The 23458-nt window shown below is 39.7% G+C and overlaps 1 protein-coding gene across 6 annotated transcripts in view; it reads right to left on the reverse strand.

The window, feature by feature from the left end:
• Positions 1-23458, reverse strand: part of LOC133589992 (vasoactive intestinal polypeptide receptor 1-like) — an 82270-nt gene that overhangs the window by 51729 nt on the left and 7083 nt on the right. For all 6 annotated transcript variants that reach the window (XM_072912891.1, XM_072912888.1, XM_072912890.1 and 3 more), the window contains exon 2: positions 18659-18767. In XM_072912891.1, coding sequence (XP_072768992.1) covers positions 18659-18767 — 109 coding nt within the window. The remainder of the gene's footprint in view (positions 1-18658; positions 18768-23458) is intronic.

Consider the following 23458-nt stretch of genomic DNA (forward strand, 5'->3'; position numbering starts at 1 on the left):
CAGAGACATCCCGGATGAAGATGGTCGGGATAGACGGCAAGATGAATGCAGCAACGTATTTTGAAAAGTCATATAAATTATGCACTAAAGTAATTTACTGCGATTAAAATGCAAACATGTGAGGCAGGAACTCGGAGATGGTCAGGATAGAGGGAAAGATGAATGCAGCAATGTGCAGAGACATCCCGGATGAAGATGGTCAGGATAGACGGAAAGGTGAATGCAGCAATGTGCAGAGACATCCCGGATGAAGATGGTCAGGATAGACGGAAAGGTGAATGCAGCAATGTGCAGAGACATCCCGGATGAAGATGGTCAGGATAGAGGGAAAGATGAATGCAGCAATGTGCAGAGACATCCCAGATGAAGATGGTCAGGATAGACAGAAAGGTGAATGCAGCAATGTGCAGAGACATCCCGAATGAAGATGGTCAGGATAGAGGGAAAGATGAATGCAGTAATGTGCAGAGACATCCCGGGTGAAGATGGTCAGGATAGAGGGAAAGATGAATGCAGCAATGTGCAGAGACATCCCGGATGAAGATGGTCAGGATAGAGGGAAAAATGAATGCAGCAATGTGCAGAGACATCCCGGATGAAGATGGTCAGGATAGAGGGAAAGATGAATGCAGCAACGTATTTTGAAAAGTCATATAAATTATGCACTTAAGTAATTTACTGCGATTAAAATGCAGACATGTGATTAATTAGATTTTTTTTTTTTTTTTATAATTTTACAGCACTAATTATAATCTATATACCAAATCATACAAACTACAAAAGCAGTGAAGTTGTCAGGTTGTGTAAATGATAAATAAAAAGAGAATACAACAAATCCTTTTCAACTTATATTCAATTGAATAGACTGCAAAGACAAGATATTTCATGTTCACACTGACAAACTTTCTTCTTTTTTGCAAATATTAGCTCGTTTGGAATTTGATGCCTGCAACATGTTTCAAAAAAGCTGGCACAAGTGGCAAAAAAGAGTGAGAAAGTTGAGGAATGTTCATCAAAGACTTATTTGGAACATCCCACAGGTGAACAGGCTGATTGGGAACAGGTGGGTGCCATGATTGGGTATAAAAGTAGATTCCATGAAATGCTCAGTCATTCACAAACAAGGACGGGGCGAGGGTCACCACTTTGTCAACAAATGCGTGAGCAAATTGTTTAAGAACGACATTTCTCAACAAGGAATTTAGGGATTTCACCATCTACGCTCCGTAATATCATCAAAAGGTTCAGAGAATCTGCAGAAATCACTGCACGTAAGCCATGATATTATGCACCTTGGATCCGTCAGGCGGTACTGCATTAAAAAGCTACATCAGTGTGTAAAGGATATCACCACATGGGCTCAGGAACACTTCAGAAAACCACTGTCATTAACTACAGTTGGTCGCTACTTCTGTAAGTGCAAGTTAAAACTCTACTATGCAAATTGAAAGTTATTTATCAACAACACCCAGAAACGCCGCCAGCTTCGCTGGGCCCGAGCTCATCTAAGATGGACTGATGCAAAGTGGGAAAGTGTTCTGTGGTCTGACGAGTCCACATTTCAAATTGTTTTTGGAAAATGTGGACCAAAGAGGAAAAGAACCATCCGGATTGTTCTAGGGTGAAAGTGTAAAAGGCAGCATGTGTGATGGTATGGGGGTGTATTAGTGCCCAAGACATGGGTAACTTACACATCTGTGAAGGCACCATTAATGCTGAAAGGTACATACAGCTTTTGGAGCAACATATGTTGCCATCCAAGCGACGTTATCATGGACGCCCCTGCTTATTTCAGCAAGACAATGCCAAGCCATGTGTTACAACAGTGTGGCTTCATAGTAAAAGAGTGCAGGTACTAGACTGGCCTGCCTGTAGTCCAGACATTGAAAATGTGTGAAGGCTAAAATATGAGAAGGGAGACTGTTGAACAACTTAAGCTGTACATCAAGCAAGAATGGGAAAGAATTCCACTTCAAAAATATGTCTCCTCAGCAGTGTTGGGTTAGTTACTGCAAAGCAGTAACTAGTTATAGTTACTAGTTACTTCATTTCAAAAGTAACTCAGTTACTAACTCAGTTACTTACACCACAAAGTAATGCGTTACTGTGAAAAGTAACTATTTAGTTACTTCTTTTTTTTTTCTTTTTTTTTTTTAAGGCTCCCATTAATGCCCTTATAGCCTTCATTTCAGTACTGTTATTGCACTGGAGAATAATACAATGTGTTGATCAACTTGACATGCATTTGCATCACTCAACTCTGCTAAGCAATGTGCTCTACATACAACACACAAAGACAAAGATATGTTACAAAGGCCAATTTGTTTCTGGCCAGAACAAATTGACAAAACTATTTTAAATAGCTGCAACATAACATACATAAGTAACAAACAGCATAATAACAGCATAGATGTAAACCAAGAAAGGCACACACTACATACACAAAGTCTAACCAGGCATTTTCTTCCTCAAATAATTCTTATACAAAATCATGTCTGAAACCCAGAACACTCTACACATTTCCCCAGTTTTAGTTTAGAGATAAGGAAAGATTGGCCTGGCCCACTAGGATCCCTCTTTATGTTTGTCAACTTTATGGTCTATACATTTAGAGTCATGTGATAATCAAACACTCTAGAAGTCTAGAATGAAAGAGTATAAAAGAGAATTGACAGCAACGTTCCCTCTCAGGTGCACGCCTGTGCAATTGTGCACTGCTCAAGCGTCCTCTGCGCACGGCAAATCTATGCCACGCACAAAATCAAATAAAAAAATAAGCGCATAACAATTTTCGACACGACACGGACACGACAGAGAAAACAGATTTCGTCATCATTGTTCAAATATTGTAACGTCTGTCGAGACGCTTTGAGGACATGAATTCCATCCATCACTTTACTGAGCAAAACTCTTTATTGTCGGCCATAAACACATCACCAAAACATTAGTAAAAAAAATGACATCTAGCAAAACTGGTCATTTTCTGCAGTACAAACCAGACCAAAAGCAACTTTGTTATATCAACAGCAGCCGCTCGCTCTCTCACGTGTGCCAACACATGCACATATGGCACTTAGCCAGTGATGCGTTTACAGCCACACAAAAAGTCGGACAACTCCAACACCACACATAAAGTGTCATTCCAGGTCGTTACTCTATGATTTACCAATCAAATGTGTGCTTATTCTAGTGTCATTTATTAGGAATCTTAATTTATAAATATTAATCATTAAATGCTGTTAGTATATTAAAATACTAAAAAAAATACGAATAAAAATATATTTTTTACAAACAGGAAGTTGCAGGAATGTACACATGATCCCCTGCTTACATCTCATTGTGCAACATGTGAATGTTTTAATGGGAACTAAATGCAATGTCTGAAAGGGGTACAAATTATTTCCAAAGCAGGACCTCCACCCAGACAAACAATACAAGTACACAGTTCATGAAAAACAATATTTTTTGTTATTGTCATTATAAGTGGGCCTAAACACTTATATTAGAAATGGAAATGACTGCTGTCATTTGATTCTAATAATAAGAGAATGTTGTCTGTCTATCTGTGTTGGCCTTGTGATGAGGTGGGGACTTGTCCAGGGTGTACCCCGCCTTCCGCCCGAATGCAGCTGATATAGGCTCCAGCGACCCCGAAAGGGACAAGCGGTAGAAAAAAGATGGATGGATGGAGATGCTGGTGTAGCCACAGTGTGCACGTCTGATGTTGCTCACATGGGCTCCACCGAATGCTCAGAGAGGTTTTGCGTTTGCTCACACACATCATCAACAATTAGAGGGAACATTGATTGACAGAGTGTGTACCTTCAGTGCTGAATGATGAGCAGAGGCAGAGTTAATCCTTAAATGGTGGTGGTGGAGGTGAAGTGTCATTGGAGTCTCTATCTCTCTTTACTAGCTTCGTGGAAGCATGTTGCTTATGTAGCTTGTTTCAGCAGATTTGAATTGCTGTTTTGGGCAGTAGATGGCATCTTTGATCCAAAGCACAATTTACATTTAACTAAAATGTTCTTTTCTTTGTGCTCGACAAAAGAAAAGTAGTGAAAATATCTCCATGTTAGCAAACTCGACTTCTGGCTCCGCCGTGATCAGACACGCCCCCCTCCCTCCCCACACTCACACTCAGACACACCCACACAGAGCGCATGTCTCTCTTTTCCGGCTTGTGACACAAGAAGAATCAGAACGATGACACAGCAGCGCTCCGATAAAACACACTTTATACTACATAAAAAGTAACGTAAAAATAACGCAGTAACGCATCATGTAGTAACGGTAACTGAGTTACTGAATATAAAAAATAACGCGTTAGATTACTAGTTACCGCCGAAACTAACGGCGTTACAGTAACACGTTACTTTGTAACGCGTTAGTCCCAACACTGCTCCTCAGTTCCCAAACCTTTAATGAGTGTTGTTAAAAGGAAAGGCCATGTAACACACTGGTAAAAATGTATTTTTTGCAATGTGTTGCTGCCATTAAATTCTAAGTTGATGATTATTTGCACCAAAAAAAAGAAGTTTCTCAGTGTGAACATGAAATATCTTGTCTTTGCAGTCTATCCAATTGAATATAAGTTGAAAAGGATTTGTTGTATTCTCTTTTTATGTACAAAATACAAAACGTGCCAACTTCACTGCTTTTGGCTTTTGTAGTACCCAATATTTTTAATTTAGTTGTTTTGAATTTTTCAACATTTGCTTGCATTTGTCATTTCTTTTTTTTTGTCTTGCCCAGTTTGGTCAAAGGGAATGAAAAGTATTGCAAGTATTGAAGTATTGTTCCATAAAAATGTGTCAGAGACAGCTTCCGTCCAAAATCCACTTCACAACGAGACTTCCTCTCCTTCTGCACTCGCTGCTAAAAGGAGCTTGTCAAAAGTGTTTGCTTTATGTCAAATCTGGAAAGATTTTCCACCAACTGTCCCACTTTTCCAAGACGGTCTTACATAAGAGTCACTTCAAGGAGGACGTAGAGACACGGTGACAGTAAAGAAGGATCTTGGAGCAGAGAAAGGTACAAAAGCAGAAGAGAAAGTGAAGGAGGAGGGAGGGCGGCACACCTCAAAAATAGAATGATGTCATTCCAATAAAAGCACAGCATGTTCAGTCGGGAGGAAACAGGAAACAGGAGTTGTTGTCTCCATAAAAACAAGAGCACAATTGATTTGAACTAACTAATCAACTAATTAACTAACCAGCATTCCTCACACGGCTCAGAGGTCAAAAGTGCGGTCAGTTATGTCGTCTGCATCACAATCTCATACTTGCCAACCTTGAGCCCTCCGATTTCGGGAGGTGGGGGGCGTGGTTAAGATATATATATAAGAAATACTTGACTTTCAGTGAATTCTAGCTATATATTTTTTTTTTTTTACATATATATATATATACATATACATATATATATATATATATATATATATATATATATATATATATATATATATATATATATATATATATATATATATATATATTTATATATATATATATATATGTATGTGTGGGGAAAAAAATCACAAGACTATTTCATCTCTACAGGCCTGTTTCATGAGGGGGGGTACCCTCAATCATCAGGAGATTTTAATGGGAGCATTCACATACCATGGTTTATATAGGGCACAGAGTGGGTGGGTACAGGCTGGCGTAGGGGCGTGGTGATTGGCTCATGTGTTACCTAGGAGGTGTTTCCGTCTGTGGCGGCATGCTGTTACAATTTCGCTGCGCTTGTTGAGGGATGACAGGTCTGGACGGTAAATAATAAACAGTTTCTCTTTCAAGCATAGGTTGCATCTTTTATTACCACTATTGTAAGGTGTGCTGGATGCAAGAATTTGCCATGTTATTGAATATTCAACATTATTGTCTTTGAGGTCCCAAATGTGTTTGCTGAGTTCTGTGGTATTCCGCAGGTTTTGGTTCCTGAAAGAAGCCTTGTGATTGTTCCATCTGGTTTTGAATTCTCCCTCGGTTAATCCTACATATGTGTCGGATGTGTTAATGTCCTTGCGTATTACCTTAGATTGGTAGACAACTGATGTTTGTAAGCACCCCCCGTTGAGAGGGCAATCAGGTTTCTTTCGACAGTTACAGCCTTTGTTGGTTTTGGAGTCGCTCTGTCCGGGGGCCGACGGCTCATTTGCAATTGTTTTGTTGTGGTTTGAGATGATTTGTCGTATATTGTTCATAGAGCTGTAGCTCAATTTAATGTTGTTCTTGTTGAATACTTTTCTTAGGGTGTTGTCTTTGGGAAAGTGTTTGTCAATCAGATTGAGGAATTTGTGTCCAATGTTAGTTGAGACGTTTTTGCTGTATGGGGGGTTGTACCAGATGATGTCGTTTCGTTTTCTGTTTTTTTTGGCTGGTTTCCTGGCGTGGGTTCATAGGTGAGGGTGAAATTGTATCCGCTTTCATCAAGGGCTTTTTGGTACGGGGGGGTTGCTTCGTCAAATTCAGCTTTGCTAGATGACAGCATCAATAGCCTTTTATTAATTCCGGTAGGTATTCTTTTCGTGGTGGTGGGTCGGTGGTTGCTGTCATGGTGCACGTATTGGAGTATTGTGTTGGGTTTCGTGAATGGTTGGTAGCTGTTATTTCTCAGGTTGAAAGTGACGTCAAGGAGTGTTGACAGTTTGCTTGTTGGCTTCAATCGTGATCCGTAGGCCGTTCTCTTTGAAAATTTGGCATATGCGCTTCTTGGTATTCTCGCTGCTCCTTGGCGAGGCGCGACACACTGCCAGTCCGTCATCACGGTAAATACCAAGGTTCAGGTTGAGGCTAGCGAGCTGGGAGAGGAGGAAACTCCCAACGAGTTCACACGTTTCTGCTCCGTCAAAACTTCCCATAGTGACGTCAAATGTTGCATTGTTCTTTTTTTGCCATGGTGTACTGTTGTGGATGAGAATGGAGTTTTTTGCGTGGATGATGATGTTTCTTTCGTTGCATGTGATTGAGTCGTAGTCTGAGGCGAAGTCTAGTGCTTGAGTCAGTAGGTCTTGCGTGATGGAAGGGTAAAATTCTTCGATATCAAAGGAGATAAAGTTGTGCTGTTGTTTGTCTTGGATGTTGTTGAACCATTTGATTACTGCTGCTGTATTTCTCCATTGGTTGAGTGGTGTTTTGTCCTTGATTTTTGTGTTGACTCTGTCCAGGATTATTTTGCTGATTTTTCCTATTTCAGATTTAGTTGGGTTTATTAGTCGGCATGTTGGGTTATTTGCGAAGTTTTATTTATTTATATATATATATATATATATATATATATATATATATATATATATATATATATATATATATATATATATATATATATATATATATATATATATATATATATATATATAAATAAATAAATATTTATATATATATATATATATATATATATATATATATATATATATATATATATATATATATATATATATATATATATATATATATATATATATATATATAAATAAATAAAAGAAATACTTGAATTTCAGTGTTCATTTATTTACACATATACACACACATAACACTCCTCTACTCATTGTTGAGTTAAGGGTTGAATTGTCCATCCTTGTTCTATTCTCTGTCACTATTTCAGAACACACACATTATACAAATATACATTATAAAATCAATAAGAAAACGGGAGCTCTAATTTGGGAGTCTGAATTAGGATCAGAAGTTCCTATATAAACATTGCGCACTCACGTCGCCATTTTGTATTGATTACTGCAGCTGTGCACTGGATTCATTCGCAAATACAAACTACAACTCACAAACACTTTAGAGTTAGGCTCCACCATCAGAATGTGTACTTAAACTTATAAAGATCACATGGATATTATTCAGTGAGTTGATTCACCAAAACTAACCTGTTATACAGGAGGAAAAAGCACACAGGACGTTTCAATTGTTCACAGACTGGTCGCTCTCATCAGAATGACAAGACACTTCCGGTCTGCAGGTGATAGCATTAAATTGGGAAGAAACGCCCTACTGCCCCCTACTGACCAATGTGAATACTGATAAATGTGTAATGACAGCTCCAAAAACGAATTCAAACCACAAAATAAAATAAATAAATCAACACAAAAATGTGACACATTATGGGTGGGTCACATATGCATGTACAGTAGATGGCAGTATTGTCCTGTTTACAAGTGTCACAACATTGCTGTTTACGGCAGACGAACTGCTTTACAGTAGACGAAAACTTGACTGCTGTTGTTGTGTGTTGTTACCGCGCTGGGAGGACGTTAATGAAACTGCCTAACAATAAACCCACATAAGAAACCAAGAACTCGCCCTCCATCATTAGCTGTTTATATTGTGGGAAAGCGGACGTGAGAACAGGCTGTCAACACGTCACTCAGGTCCGCATGGAGCTGGAGGGGGCGTGGCCTCCAGCTCCGCCTGAATTTCGGGAGATTTTCGGGAGAAAATTTGTCCCGGGAGGTTTTCGGGAGAGCCGCTGAATTTCGGGAGTCTCCCGGAAAATCCGGGAGGGTTGGCAAGTATGCAATCTTCTTGTGGTTCCTTCAAGATCCTCAGTGCTGCTGCTTCTCCACATTAAAACTACATCACTTGTCATTCTGGCAACAAGCAGAGGTGTCAAAGTGCTTTTCACTGAGGGCCACATGGCAGTTGTGTTTGGCCCCAGAAGCCCGCTTCTAACAGTGAATACTAGCATCCTGAAAGAGCCATTCCACCCCGGGCACTGACACCTAGAGCTGCTACCCTCGGGGAGACGCTGTAGGGTGCTAAAATCGGGCACAAATAGACAGAGGTGGGTAGTAACGCGCTACATTTACTCCATTACATCTACTTGAGTAACTTTTGGGATAAATTGTACTTCTAAGAGTAGTTTTATAGAGAAGAAACACTACTTTTACTCCGCTGCTATGAATCACTGTCAAATGTACATCGTGTGGGGACATTTATTAACGCACTGCAGCCTCATACACACACACACACACACACACACACACACACACACACACACACACACACACACACACACACACACACACACACACACACACTCATGCATGCATACAAACACCAATCAGAAGTGCACAGTGTGTTCCCAGGTGCAGCCCACACCTATCAGTTTATGGTTTGCGTAAAGGCTAACTTGTTATTTTCCTTTGTAATCTCTGCCTACTGAGTTATTGTGGCTCAATGTGCCTTCATTTTTTTTATGTTAATGTATCATTATTTTATATATATTATTGTTTTAGTTGCTTAAGAGATATTCCTGGCTCTGAATTTGCTCATTGCTATTTTTATGTTTTTGTGCATTATTTGTTGCCGTCATCATTAAACAAACAGGTTACTCATCAGTTACTCAGTACTTGAGTAGTTTTTTCACAACATACGTTTTACTTTTACCATACTTGCCAACCCTCCCGGATTTTCCGGGAGACTCCCGAAATTCAGCGCCTCTCCCGAAAACCTCCCGGGACAAATTTTCTCCCGAAAATCTCCCTGACCTGAGTCCGCTTTCCCACAATATAAAGAACGTCTACAGTAAAGCAGTCCATCTGCCGTAAACAGCAATGTTGTGACGCTCTTAAACAGGACAATACTGCCATCTAGTGCATTTGATGAAAGCACTTTTGTGCGTGCCACACAGCAATGCATCATCAGAGAGGGTGTTCAGCATGGCTAGAAAGATAGTGACAGAGAATAGAACAAGGATGGACAATTCAACCCTTAACTCAACAATGAGTAGATGAGTGTTATGTGTGTGTATACGTGTAAATAAATGAACACTGAAATTCAAGTATTTCTCTTACTTATATATATATATATATATATATATATATATATATATATATATATATATATATATATATATATATATATATATGTATATATATATATATATATATATATATATATATATATATATATGTATATATATATATATATATATATATATATATATATATAGCTAGAATTCACTGAAAGTCAATTATTTCTTTTATATATATATATATATATATATATATATATATATATATATATATATACATATATATATATATATATATATATATATATATATATATATATATATATATATATATATATATATGTATGTGTGGGGGGGAAAAAATCACAAGACTATTTCATCTCTACAGGCCTGTTTCATGAGGGGGGTACCCTCAATCATCAGGAGATTTTAATGGGAGCATTCACATACCATGGTTTATATAGGGCACAGAGTGGGTGGGTACAGGCTGGCGTAGGGGCGTGGTGATTGGCTCATGTGTTACCTAGGAGGTGTTTCCGTCTGTGGCGGCATGCTGTTACAATTTCGCTGCGCTTGTTGAGGGATGACAGGTCTGGACGGTAAATAATAAACAGTTTCTCTTTCAAGCATAGGTTGCATCTTTTATTACCACTATTGTAAGGTGTGCTGGATGCAAGAATTTGCCATGTTATTGAATATTCAACATTATTGTCTTTGAGGTCCCAAATGTGTTTGCTGAGTTCTGTGGTATTCCGCAGGTTTTGGTTCCTGAAAGAAGCCTTGTGATTGTTCCATCTGGTTTTAAACTCTCCCTCGGTTAATCCTACATATGTGTCGGATGTGTTAATGTCCTTGCGTATTACCTTAGATTGGTAGACAACTGATGTTTGTAAGCACCCCCCGTTGAAAGGGCAATCAGGTTTCTTGCGGCAGTTCCGACACATATGTAGGATTAACCGAGGGAGAGTTTAAAACCAGATGGAACAATCACAAGGCTTCTTTCAGGAACCAAAACCTGCGGAATACCACAGAACTCAGCAAACACATTTGGGACCTCAAAGACAATAATGTTGAATATTCAATAACATGGCAAATTCTTGCATCCAGCACACCTTACAATAGTGGTAATAAAAGATGCAACCTATGCTTGAAAGAGAAACTGTTTATTATTTACCGTCCAGACCTGTCATCCCTCAACAAGCGCAGCGAAATTGTAACAGCATGCCGCCACAGACGGAAACACCTCCTAGGTAACACATGAGCCAATCACCACGCCCCTAGGCCAGCCTGTACCCACCCACTCTGTGCCCTATATAAACCATGGTATGCGAATGCTCCCATTAAAATCTCCTGATGATTGAGGGTACTCCCCCTCATGAAACAGGCCTGTAGAGATGAAATAGTCTTGTGATTTTTTCCCCACACATACATATATTGTGCTCTACTACGGTATCGAGCACTATTTTTTGGATAACCTTATTAAGACATATATATATATATATATATATATATATATATATATATATATATATTTACTGTTGTTTACCCAAAGTATATTAAGTGGGATTTTTCAGAAAAACAAATATATACAGTAACACAAAAACAAGCTGTCTCTGTGATCACTACAGGTGAATAGCCATGCCTTGAGGCGTTTTTTTCCGGTCCATTATTTTTGCTGCTTGTGTGACATCACAGGAAATGACGTAGCTCAGTCTAATGACTGAGCTACGTCATTTCCTGTGATGTCCCACAGGGCATTTCTTGTGGGACGGGATCCGTTCCCAGGGATTCGAATAAAGAACCAACTCTTTTTCTTTACTATGGTGGCCTCGATAACGGGAACCGGTTCTCAAAAAGGGATTCAAGTCCATGGAATCGGTTCATTTCTTATCAAACGGTTCTTTTCTTATCGAACAACCGGGAGAAGCGGTTTCGAACATCATCATCCCTATTTAGTACCAGATCTAACGGAGAAGCCTATGTATTTAAAGAGTGAGCAGTTGAAGGTCGTCATGCTCCATCACAGTGAGTCATGTGACCTGCAGCGCATGAAGTCAAGCAGGAGTTTGCACGGAAGCCAAGCTGCCTCCGAGGCTTCCTGTCGGGGAAAAAAACGTGAAATTATTCAGGGAGGAGAGGAAGTTGTCTGATTTAACGTCAGTCGGACTTCAATCAAACTGCGCGGATTTGTGGCTCATTTTTTTGCTGACTCTTTTCTTATTGAAGTCGCTGTCTCGCTATGTATGAGTTGTGGCGCTTCACACTTTTTATGATGCACTCAGTATTTCATCACCTCCACCTGGCAGACCTGCTTTTATCACAGGAACTTTGTTGCCATTTGGAAAAAATATCAACCAAATCTTTTTTTTTTTTAATGATGTGTGTGACTTCTTAGTATAATAGGTGCATTGATTATCTATATTGTGAATGATCAATTACGTTATAATTATATTGGGAATTTTGATTACCGTATTTTTCGGATTATGTACATATTACATATTGTTATGAAGGTGTCTGTTACTACATTATATATATACTTGCAGTGTGTATATTGTACATTTTACATGTTGTTATGGAGGTGTATGTTACTAAATGATATATATATATATATATATATATATATATATATATATATATATATATATATATATATATATATATATATATACTTGCAGTGTGTATATTGTACATATTGTTATGAAGATGTCTGTTACTACATTATATATATACTTGCAGAATGTATATTGTACATATTACATATTGTTATGAAGGTGTCTGTTACTACATTATATATATACTTGCAGTGTGTATATTGTACATTTTACATGTTGTTATGGAGGTGTATGTTACTAAATGATATATATATATATATATATATATATATATATATATATATATATATATATATATATATATATATTTGCAGTGTGTATATTGTACATATTGTTATGAAGATGTCTGTTACTACATTATATATATACTTGCAGTGTGTATATTGTACATTTTACATGTTGTTATGGAGGTGTATGTTACTAAATGATATATATATATATATATATATGTATATATATATATATATATATATATATATATATATTTGCAGTGTGTATATTGTACATATTGTTATGAAGATGTCTGTTACTACATTATATATATACTTGCAGTGTGTATATTGTACATTTTACATGTTGTTATGGAGGTGTATGTTACTAAATGATATATATATATATATATATATATATATATATATATATATATATATATATATATAGATATATATATATATATATATATATAGATATATATATATATATATATATATATACTTGCAGTGTGTATATTGTACATATTGTTATGAAGGTGTCTGTTACTACATTATATATATACTTGCAGTGTGTATATTGTACATTTTACATGTTGTTATGGAAGTGTATGTTACTAAATTATATATATATATATATATATATATATATATATATATATATATATATATATATATATATATATATATATATATATATATATATATATATATACTTGCAGTGTGTATAATGTACATATTGTTAGGAAGATGTCTGTTACTACATTATATATATATCGTATTTTCCGCACTATTAGCCGCACCTAAAAACCACAAATTTGCTCAAAAGCTGACAGTGCGGCTTTTAACCCGGTGCGCTTTATATATGGATTAATATTAAGATTCATTTTCATAAAGTTTCGGTCTCGCAACTACGGTAAACAGCCGCCATCTTTTTTCCCCGTAGAAGAGGAAGTGCTTCTTCTTCTAGGCAAGCAACCGCCAAGGTAAGCACCCGCCCCCATAGAACAGGAAGCGCTTCTTCTTCTACTGTAAGCAACCACCCGCCCGCGTAGAAGAAGAAAAAGCGCGCGGATATTACCGTACGTTTCATTTCCTTTGTGTGTTTACATCTGTAAAGACCACAAAATGGCTCCTACTAAGCGACAGGGATCCGGTTCATGAAAAGACGCAATCTCTCCATCCGCACACGGACTACTATTTCACAGCAACTGCCTAAAGACTTTCAAGAAAAGCTGGCTACTTTCCGTGCATATTGTAAAAACAAGATAGCTGAAAAAAAGATCCGGCCAGAGAACATTATCAACATGGACGAGGTTCCACTGACTTTTGATATTCCTGTGAACCGCACTGTGGATACAACGGGAGCACGTACGGTGAATATTCGCACCACAGGGAATGAGAAGTCATCCTTCACTGTGGTTCTAGCTTGCCATGCTAATGGCCAGAAACTTCCACCCATGGTGATATTCAAAAGGAAGACCTTGCCAAAAGAGACCTTTCCAGCCGGCGTCATCATAAAAGCTAACTCGAAGGGATGGATGGATGAAGAAAAGATGAGCGAGTGGTTAAGGTAAGTTTACGCGAAGAGGCCGGGTGGCTTTTTTCACGCAGCTCCGTCCATGTTGATATACGACTCCATGCGCGCCCACATCACGCTGGTTTTTAATATATTATTAAAGTTTGACTGACCTATCTGACTGTTTTTTTGACATTCCTTTAGCGCAGTTAGATGCGGCTTATAACACGGGGCGGCTTATAGGTGGACAAAGTTTTGAAATATGCCGTTCATTGAAGGCGCGGCTTATAACCCAGGGCGCCTTATGGTGCGGAAAATACGGTAGTTAAAGTACCAATGATAGTCACACACACACTAGGTGTGGCGAAATTATTCTCTGCATTTGACCCATCCCCCTTGATCACCCCCTGGGAGGTGAGGGGAGCAGTGAGCAGCAGCGGTGGCCGCGCCCGGGAATAATTTTTTGGCGATTTAACCCCCAATTCCAAGCCTTGATGCTGAGTGCCAAGCAGGGAGGTAATGGCTCCCATTTTTATAGTCTTTGGTATGACTCGGCCGGGGTTTGAACTCACAACCTACCCATCTCAGGGCGGACACTCTAACCAGCAAACTCATCCCGCGGGCCGGATAAAAACCTGTTTGCGGGCCTGATCCGGCCCTCGGGCCGTACGTTTGACACCCCTGAGCTACACATTTACAAAAAATATTTTTTTTGTCAACACACTTTAAATAGACTATTTTTGGGACAGCTGATATTTTATTTATTAGGAAATGTCGTGTTTAATAAGTGCCTTTACTGGCAACCAAGATATTTATTGGTGTCATGTCTGTGTAATCATGTTTTTGTTTTAAGTCATGTTTTTGTTTAGTTATAGGAATCTTTGGTTTCTGGCTTTTCACTTCCTTGTCTTGTTTGCATGATTATCCATTAGTTTCACCTGTTCCACGTTTGGACTCATTGTGCACTCTTGATTGTCACCATAGCAACCCATTAGTTTTCACCTGTCACGTCACGCACCTGTTTCACGTCTTGAGTCACGCACCTGTTTTCGTTAATCATGTCTGTAGTATTTAAGTTCAGTGTTTTTCAGTTTGTCTTTCTGACGACCTAATGTCAAGACTTGGTCCTGGGTGTGTGCTTTTCCAGGATGCAACGGAAAGTTGGCACGGGCGAGACGGGAATGAAGGTACATGATTTATTTATTAACTATAAATACAAAAAAAAGGATCAAACAAAAAGTGCGCACAGTGGCGGAGAATAAACTATGAACAATTAAACAAAACTTGCAAACTATGGCTTGAATAAAGAAAACTTACTTGGCATGGACAAAAAAGGAACAGCGTGAACATGGACATGAAAAAATGGACAGAGCATAAATGTGGTGTGAGGTCGTCAGGACGAACAACAGAAAATGAATGAACTTAAATACTACAGACATGATTAACGAAAACAGGTGCGTGACTCAAGACGTGAAACAGGTGCGTGACGTGACAGGTGAAAACTAATGGGTTGCTATGGTGACAATCAAGAGTGCACAATGAGTCCAAACGTGGAACAGGTGAAACTAATGGGGTAATCATGCAAACAAGACAAGGGAGTGAAAAGCCAGAAACCAAAGATTCCTATAACTAAACAAAAACATGACTTAAAACAAAAACATGATTACACAGACATGACAATTGGCAGAATGTGTGCTGCGGGTGCTTGTCGTCACACGGACACACCAGCACACTCACTCTGACAGCAAACTTCATCACACGACATTTATCTTTGTAATGAGTCGCAGACGGAAATGTGCGCCCAGAGTCTTGTGTCAGTCCTTTGTTTGCTGGCATCAGGGCTCGTTTACATCAAATTAGTGGAGAAAATGTTCAAGTTCATTGCCCCTGAAGCTTTATAGTGATGCTCGTTTTCAAGGAGCAGTCTAATTACTGGTTTGTTTACGTATTTATCACATATCGTCCCCTTCTGGTTTCCATTACTTTCTTATTAGTCATGTGGGAACAATCAGAATTACTTTTTTTGCGAGCCGTGAATGAAATCCACAGTTAAACTACATTCCCCCGTCATGGTGTAAAAACATCTTGCGTTGTCACCAGAGGTGGGTAGAGTAGCCAGAAATTGTAATCAAGTAAGAGTACTGTTACTTTAGAGATTTATTACTCAAGTAAAAGTAAGGAGTAGTCACTCCAGGCCCGGCCCTAACCAATCTGGCGCCCTAGGCAAGATTTTAGATGGTGCCCCCCCACATCGGCAGTGAACTGCATATACTCACAAGAAACCGAATAGCTTTGTCTTTGACCTTTTTTTTACTTAAAGAAAGCAAATTAACAATCAGAATAGTTAACAAGATTAAAAAAAATATGAATAAATAAATGAATGCAAAAAAAAAAAAAATGAATATATGAAATACAATATTTTTTACATACATATTGCTTAATTAACATTAATGATGTGCACTTTAACAACTAGGCTTACAACTATACCTAATATATAAAGGGGTGGAAAAGTGACTATTACCTGCAGGGCAAACATTAGCTAACCAGAAGGCAATAACAATGTAAACAAAAAACACCTGCTTAAAAGATCTAATACAAATGTCCCTGAGGAATGTAAGGTGGGAGTACTGTAATTACCTAACGTTACATTATTATTTTCCATAACAATTTAGCCCCCTCCACAATATTAACCCGACGTTAAAACAGAACTAGCTATTTATTGATTAGCAATTGCCGAATCATGTAACATTAGCTTAATGCTAAAAAGCCAGGTTACTACATTCTGTAACAGACAAATAATTTCATGTAGGCTAACGTTACCTACCTGCTACCTCTGTCTTTTCTCGTTTCTCCTCCTCTTCTTTTCTCTTTTTTCTTCCCTGGGCACCTGACAGTTTTGGCCGTTTTGACATCTTGTGTTGATTTTTTGATGTGGTGACGTCCAAAAAGAGTCATGATACGGGAAGGGAGGGGGCGCACCGGGCGAAGGGGGGGAGGGGGGGGTGTAATGTTGTAACAAATAATATTTCTATTATATAGGCTTTACTTTGCATTTTAATTAACGTGGGATTATTTTTTGTATTTAGAAATAATAGTACCAACTTTTTTTTTTTTTTCTCCAACATTTGTGGCACTGGCGTGGCGCCCCCTGATGGACGGCGCCCTTAGCATTTGCCTAAACGGCCTATGCCACGGGCCGGCCCTGAGTCACTCAAATATTTACTTGAGTAAAAGGAAAACGTATGTTGTGAAAAAACTACTCAAGTACTGAGTAACTGATGAGTAACCTGTTCGTTTAATGATGACGGCAACAAATAATGCACAAAAACATAAAAATAGCAATGAGCAAATTCAGAGCCAGGAATATCTCTTAAGCAACTAAAACAATAATATATATTAAATAATAATACATTAACATAAAAAAAATGAAGGCAAATTGAGCCACAATAACTTAATAGCACCATAGGCTCAGTAGGCAGAGATTACAAAGGAAAATAACAAGTTAGCCTTTACGCAAACCATAAACTGATAGGTGTGGGCTGCACCTGAGAACACACTGTGCACTTCTGATTGGTGTGTGTGTGCGACTGTGTGTGTGTGTGTGTGTGGGGGGGGGGGGGGGGGGGGGGGTTGTCTTTGTCTGTCTATGAGGCTGCAGTGCGTTAATAAATGTCCCCACACGATGTACATTTGACAGTGATTCATAGCAGGGAAGCTAACATCAGTCTACAGTGACAGCCAAAATATCTACTAACGTTACTTACCGCCATGTGCTTCCTCAAATTTGACGTTGAGTTCATGTAAGCTTAAGCTGGTTGTTGTTTCAGCGGCGGTCACATGACCACTGGCTCTGTTTGACTGGTGAAACGGGGTCAAACGTCACCAGTGACTGTATTTGATTGGTGAAACGGAGTCAAACGTCACCAGTGACTGTATTTGATTGGTGAAACGGAGTCAAACGTCACCAGTGACTGTATTTGATTGGTGAAACTGAGTCAAACGTCACCAGTGACTGTATTTGATTGGTGAAACTGAGTCAAATGTCACCAGTGAGTGTATTTGATTGGTGAAACGGAGTCAAACGTCACCAGTGACTGTATTTGATTGGTGAAACGGAGTCAAACGTCACCAGTGACTGTATTTGATTGGTGAAACTGAGTCAAACATCACCAGTGAGTGTATTTGATTGGTGAAACGGAGTCAAACATCACCAGTGACTGTATTTGATTGGTGAAACGGAGTCAAACGTCACCAATGACTGCATTTGATTGGTGAAACGGAGTCAAACGTCACCAGTGACTGTATTTGATTGGTGAAACGGAGTCAAACGTCACCAGTGACTGTATTTGATTGGTGAAACGGAGTCAAACGTCACCAGTGACTGCATTTGATTGGTGAAACGGAGTCAAACGTCACCAGTGACTGCATTTGATTGGTGAAACGGAGTCAAACGTCACCAGTGACTGTATTTGATTGGTGAAACGGAGTCAAACGTAACCAGTGACTGCATTTGATTGGTGAAACGGAGTCATCAGGCCCCAGGAACTCACCTCTGAGCTCGGTCTGGTTGTGAACTTCCCTCCACCTCGCCAAGCCGCAGGCCTGGCGGGCCCTCAGGTGCTGAGCAATGATGGCGCAGTCCGGATGGATGGCCTCAGTCTGAAATGAGGACACAACAAGACGTTAAAACACACACAACAACACTGAAATACTCTCAAGTCAAGTGCCGTGTTTTTTTGATGCCGTATTAAGCACACCAGGACCGTAGTTGTGGTTGTAGCGGAGTCTTCAAGGTGTACATAAGACCTCCTGGCCAATTATTTTGACTCAGGGGCCACATTTAGAGTAAAAAATGTGTCTGGGAGCCGGTATGTCTATCTATCTATCTATCTATATATATATCAGGGGTCAGCAACCCAAAATGCTGAAAGAGTCATATTGGACCAAAAATACAAAAAATAAAAATCTGTCTGGAGCCGCAAAAAATTAAAAGTCTTATATAAGTGTTATAATGAAGACAACACATGATGTAAGTGTCTATATTAGCCTACTATCAAAATGACTTTAAAAGTCTTATATAAGTGTTATAATGAAGACAACACATGATGTAAGTGTCTATATTAGCTATATTAGCCTACTATAAAAATGACTTTAAAAGTCTTATATAAGTGTTATAATGAAGACAACACATGATGTAAGTGTCTATATTAGCCTACTATCAAAATGACTTTAAAAGTCTTATATAAGTGTTATAATGAAGACAACACATGTTGTAAGTGTCTATATTAGCTATATTAGCCTACTATCAAAATGACTTTAAAAGTCTTATATAAGTGTTATAATGAAGACAACACATGATGTAAGTGTCTATATTAGTTATATTAGCCTACTATCACAATGACTTTAAAAGTCTTATATAAGTGTTATAATGAAGACAACACATGTTGTAAGTGTCTATATTAGTTATATTAGCCTACTATCAAAATGACTTTAAAAGTCTTATATAAGTGTTATAATGAAGACAACACATGTTGTAAGTGTCTATATTAGCCTACTATCAAAGGCTGACGCACATCTTCGTTGACAGAAATGTTGTATTTTAATTTGTATTCTACACATTTTTGCAACATTGGAAAACATTAGTAAAACCTCTCACAGGATGAGATAACTCCTGGAAATGAGTGGCTCAGCATGACCAAAGGTATAGATGTGTGTGTCCAAGTTAAAGGTATAGATGTGTGTGTCCAAGTTAAAGGTATAGATGTGTGTGTCCAAGTTAAAGGTAATGACAGGCTGTCTTCTTCTAATGGATTTATTACAATCGTTGCAAGCTGAGTAACGTTTGCTGTGGTCTGGAACAACATGGCACACAAACAATTATAATAAATGCAGCCAATATTACATACAGATAATGTGTCATGCAAATATTTATACCAGGCAAAAAGATGCAATATGTACATACAGTTAGCCTAAATAGCATGTTAGCATCGATTAGCTTGCAGCCATGCAGTGACCAAATATGCCTGATTAGCACTCCAACAAGTCAATAACATCAATAAGATTTAACATATATATATATATATATATATATATATATATATATATATATATATATATATATATATATTCCGTCAAGATGCCGTCAAGCTGAAGAAGGAGTCCTATCGGGTTCTTTTGGCTCATGGGACTCCTGAGGCAGCAGACAGGTACCGACAGGCCAAGCGGTGTGCGGCTTCAGCGGTCGCGGAGGCAAAAACTCGGACATGGGAGGAGTTCGGGGAAGCCATGGAAAACGACTTCCGGACGGCTTCGAAGCGATTCTGGACCACCATCCGCCGCCTCAGGAAGGGGAAGCAGTGCACTACCAACACCGTGTATGGTGCGGATGGTGTTCTGCTGACCTCGACTGCGGAAGTTGTGGATCGGTGGAGGGAATACTTCGAAGACCTCCTCAATCCCACCAACACGTCTTCCTATGAGGAAGCAGTGCCTGAGGAATCTGTGGTGGGCTCTCCTATTTCTGGGGCTGAGGTTGCTGAGGTAGTTAAAAAGCTCCTCGGTGGCAAGGCCCCGGGGGTGGATGAGATCCGCCCGGAGTTCCTTAAGGCTCTGGATGCTGTAGGGCTGTCTTGGTTGACAAGACTCTGCAGCATCGCGTGGACATCGGGGGCAGTACCTCTGGATTGGCAGACCGGGGTGGTGGTTCCTCTCTTTAAAAAGGGGAACCGGAGGGTGTGTTCTAACTATCGTGGGATCACACTCCTCAGCCTTCCCGGTAAGGTCTATTCAGGTGTACTGGAGAGGAGGCTACGCCGGATAGTCGAACCTCGGATTCAGGAGGAACAGTGTGGTTTTCGTCCTGGTCGTGGAACTGTGGACCAGCTCTATACTCTCGGCAGGGTCCTTGAGGGTGCATGGGAGTTTGCCCAACCAGTCTACATGTGCTTTGTGGACTTGGAGAAGGCATTCGACCGTGTCCCTCGGGAAGTCCTGTGGGGAGTGCTCAGAGAGTATGGGGTTTCGGACTGTCTGATTGTGGCGGTCCGCTCCCTGTATGATCAGTGTCAGAGCTTGGTTCGCATTGCCGGCAGTAAGTCGGACACGTTTCCGGTGAGGGTTGGACTCCGCCAAGGCTGCCCTTTGTCACCCATTCTGTTCATAACTTTTATGGACAGAATTTCTAGGCGCAGTCAAGGCGTTGAGGGGATCCGGTTTGGTGGCTGCAGGATTAGGTCTCTGCTTTTTGCAGATGATTTGGTCCTGATGGCTTCATCTGGCCAGGATCTTCAGCTCTCACTGGATCGGTTCGCAGCTGAGTGTGAAGCGACTGGGATGAGAATCAGCACCTCCAAGTCCGAGTCCATGGTTCTCGCCCGGAAAAGGGTGGAGTGCCATCTCCGGGTTGGGGAGGAGATCTTGCCCCAAGTGGAGGAGTTCAAGTACCTCGGAGTCTTGTTCACGAGTGAGGGAAGAGTGGATCGTGAGATCGACAGGCGGATCGGTGCGGCGTCTTCAGTAATGCGGACGCTGTATCGATCCGTTGTGGTGAAGAAGGAGCTGAGCCGGAAGGCAAAGCTCTCAATTACCGGTCGATCTACGTTCCCATCCTCACCTATGGTCATGAGCTTTGGGTTATGACCGAAAGGACAAGATCACGGGTACAAGCGGCCGAAATGAGTTTCCTCCGCCGGGTGGCGGGGCTCTCCCTTAGAGATAGGGTGAGAAGCTCTGTCATCCGGGGGGAGCTCAAAGTAAAGCCGCTGCTCCTCCGCATCGAGAGGAGCCAGATGAGGTGGTTCGGGCATCTGGTCAGGATGCCACCCGAGCGCCTCCCTAAGGAGGTGTTTAGGGCATGTCCGACCGGTAGGAGGCCACGAGGAAGGCCAGCCGGGAGACTATGTCTCCCGGCTGGCCTGGGAACGCCTCGGGATCCCCCGGGAGGAGCTGGACGAAGTGGCTGGGGAGAGGGAAGTCTGGGCTTCCCTGCTTAGGCTGCTGCCCCCGCGACCCGACCTCGGATAAGCGGAAGAAGATGGATGATGGATGGATATATATATATATATATATATATATATATATATATATATATATATATATATATATATATATATATATATATATATATATATATATGTATGTGTGGGAAAAAAATCACAAGACTACTTCATCTCTATTGGCCTGTTTCATGAGGGGTTCCTTCAATCATCAGGATATTTTTTGGATATGTTTTGGATAACCTTATTAAGACATATATATATATATATATATATATATATATATATATATATATATATATATATATATATATATATATATATATATATATATATATATATATATATATATATATACATACATATTTATTTACCATGAAGTTGAAAAACGTATTGGGGTGTTACCATTTAGTGGTCAATTGTATGGAATATGTACTGTACTGTGCATTCTACTAATAAAAGCCTCAATCAATCGATCAATATATACCAATATAAGCGGTAGAAAGTGGATGGATGGATGGATGGATATATATATATATATATATATATATATATATATATATATATATATATATATATATGTCTTAATAAGGTTATCCAAAAAATAGTGCTCGATACCGTAGTAGAGCGCAATATATGTATGTGTGGGAAAAAAAATCACAAGACTATTTCATCTCTACAGGCCTGTTTCATGAGGGGGGGTTCCCTCAATCATCAGGAGATTTTAATGGGAGCATTCACATACCATGGTTTATATAGGGCACAGAGTGGGTGGGTACAGGCTGGCGTAGGGGCGTGGTGATTGGCTCATGTGTTACCTAGGAGGTGTTTCCGTCTGTGGCGGCATGCTGTTACAATTTCGCTGCGCTTGTTGAGGGATGACAGGTCTGGACGGTAAATAATAAACAGTTTCTCTTTCAAGCATAGGTTGCATCTTTTATTACCACTATTGTAAGGTGTGCTGGATGCAAGAATTTGCCATGTTATTGAATATTCAAGGGCTTTTTGGTACGGGGGGGTTGCTTGATCAAATTCAGCTTTGCTAGATGACAGCATCGATAGCCTTTTATTAATTCCGGTAGGTACACCATGGCAAAAAAAGAACAATGCAACATTTGACGTCACTATGGGAAGTTTTGACGGAGCAGAAACGTGTGAACTCGTTGGGAGTTTCCTCCTCTCCCAGCTCGCTAGCCTCAATCTGAACCTTGGTATTTACCGTGATGACGGACTGGCAGTGTGTCGCGCCTCGCCAAGGAGCAGCGAGAATACCAAGAAGCGCATATGCCAAATTTTCAAAGAGAACGGCCTACGGATCACGATTGAAGCCAACAAGCAAACCGTCAAATTCCTTGA

The sequence above is a fragment of the Nerophis lumbriciformis genome, linkage group LG03, assembly GCF_033978685.3.
Source record: "Nerophis lumbriciformis linkage group LG03, RoL_Nlum_v2.1, whole genome shotgun sequence".
Taxonomy (NCBI): Eukaryota; Metazoa; Chordata; class Actinopteri; order Syngnathiformes; family Syngnathidae; genus Nerophis; species Nerophis lumbriciformis.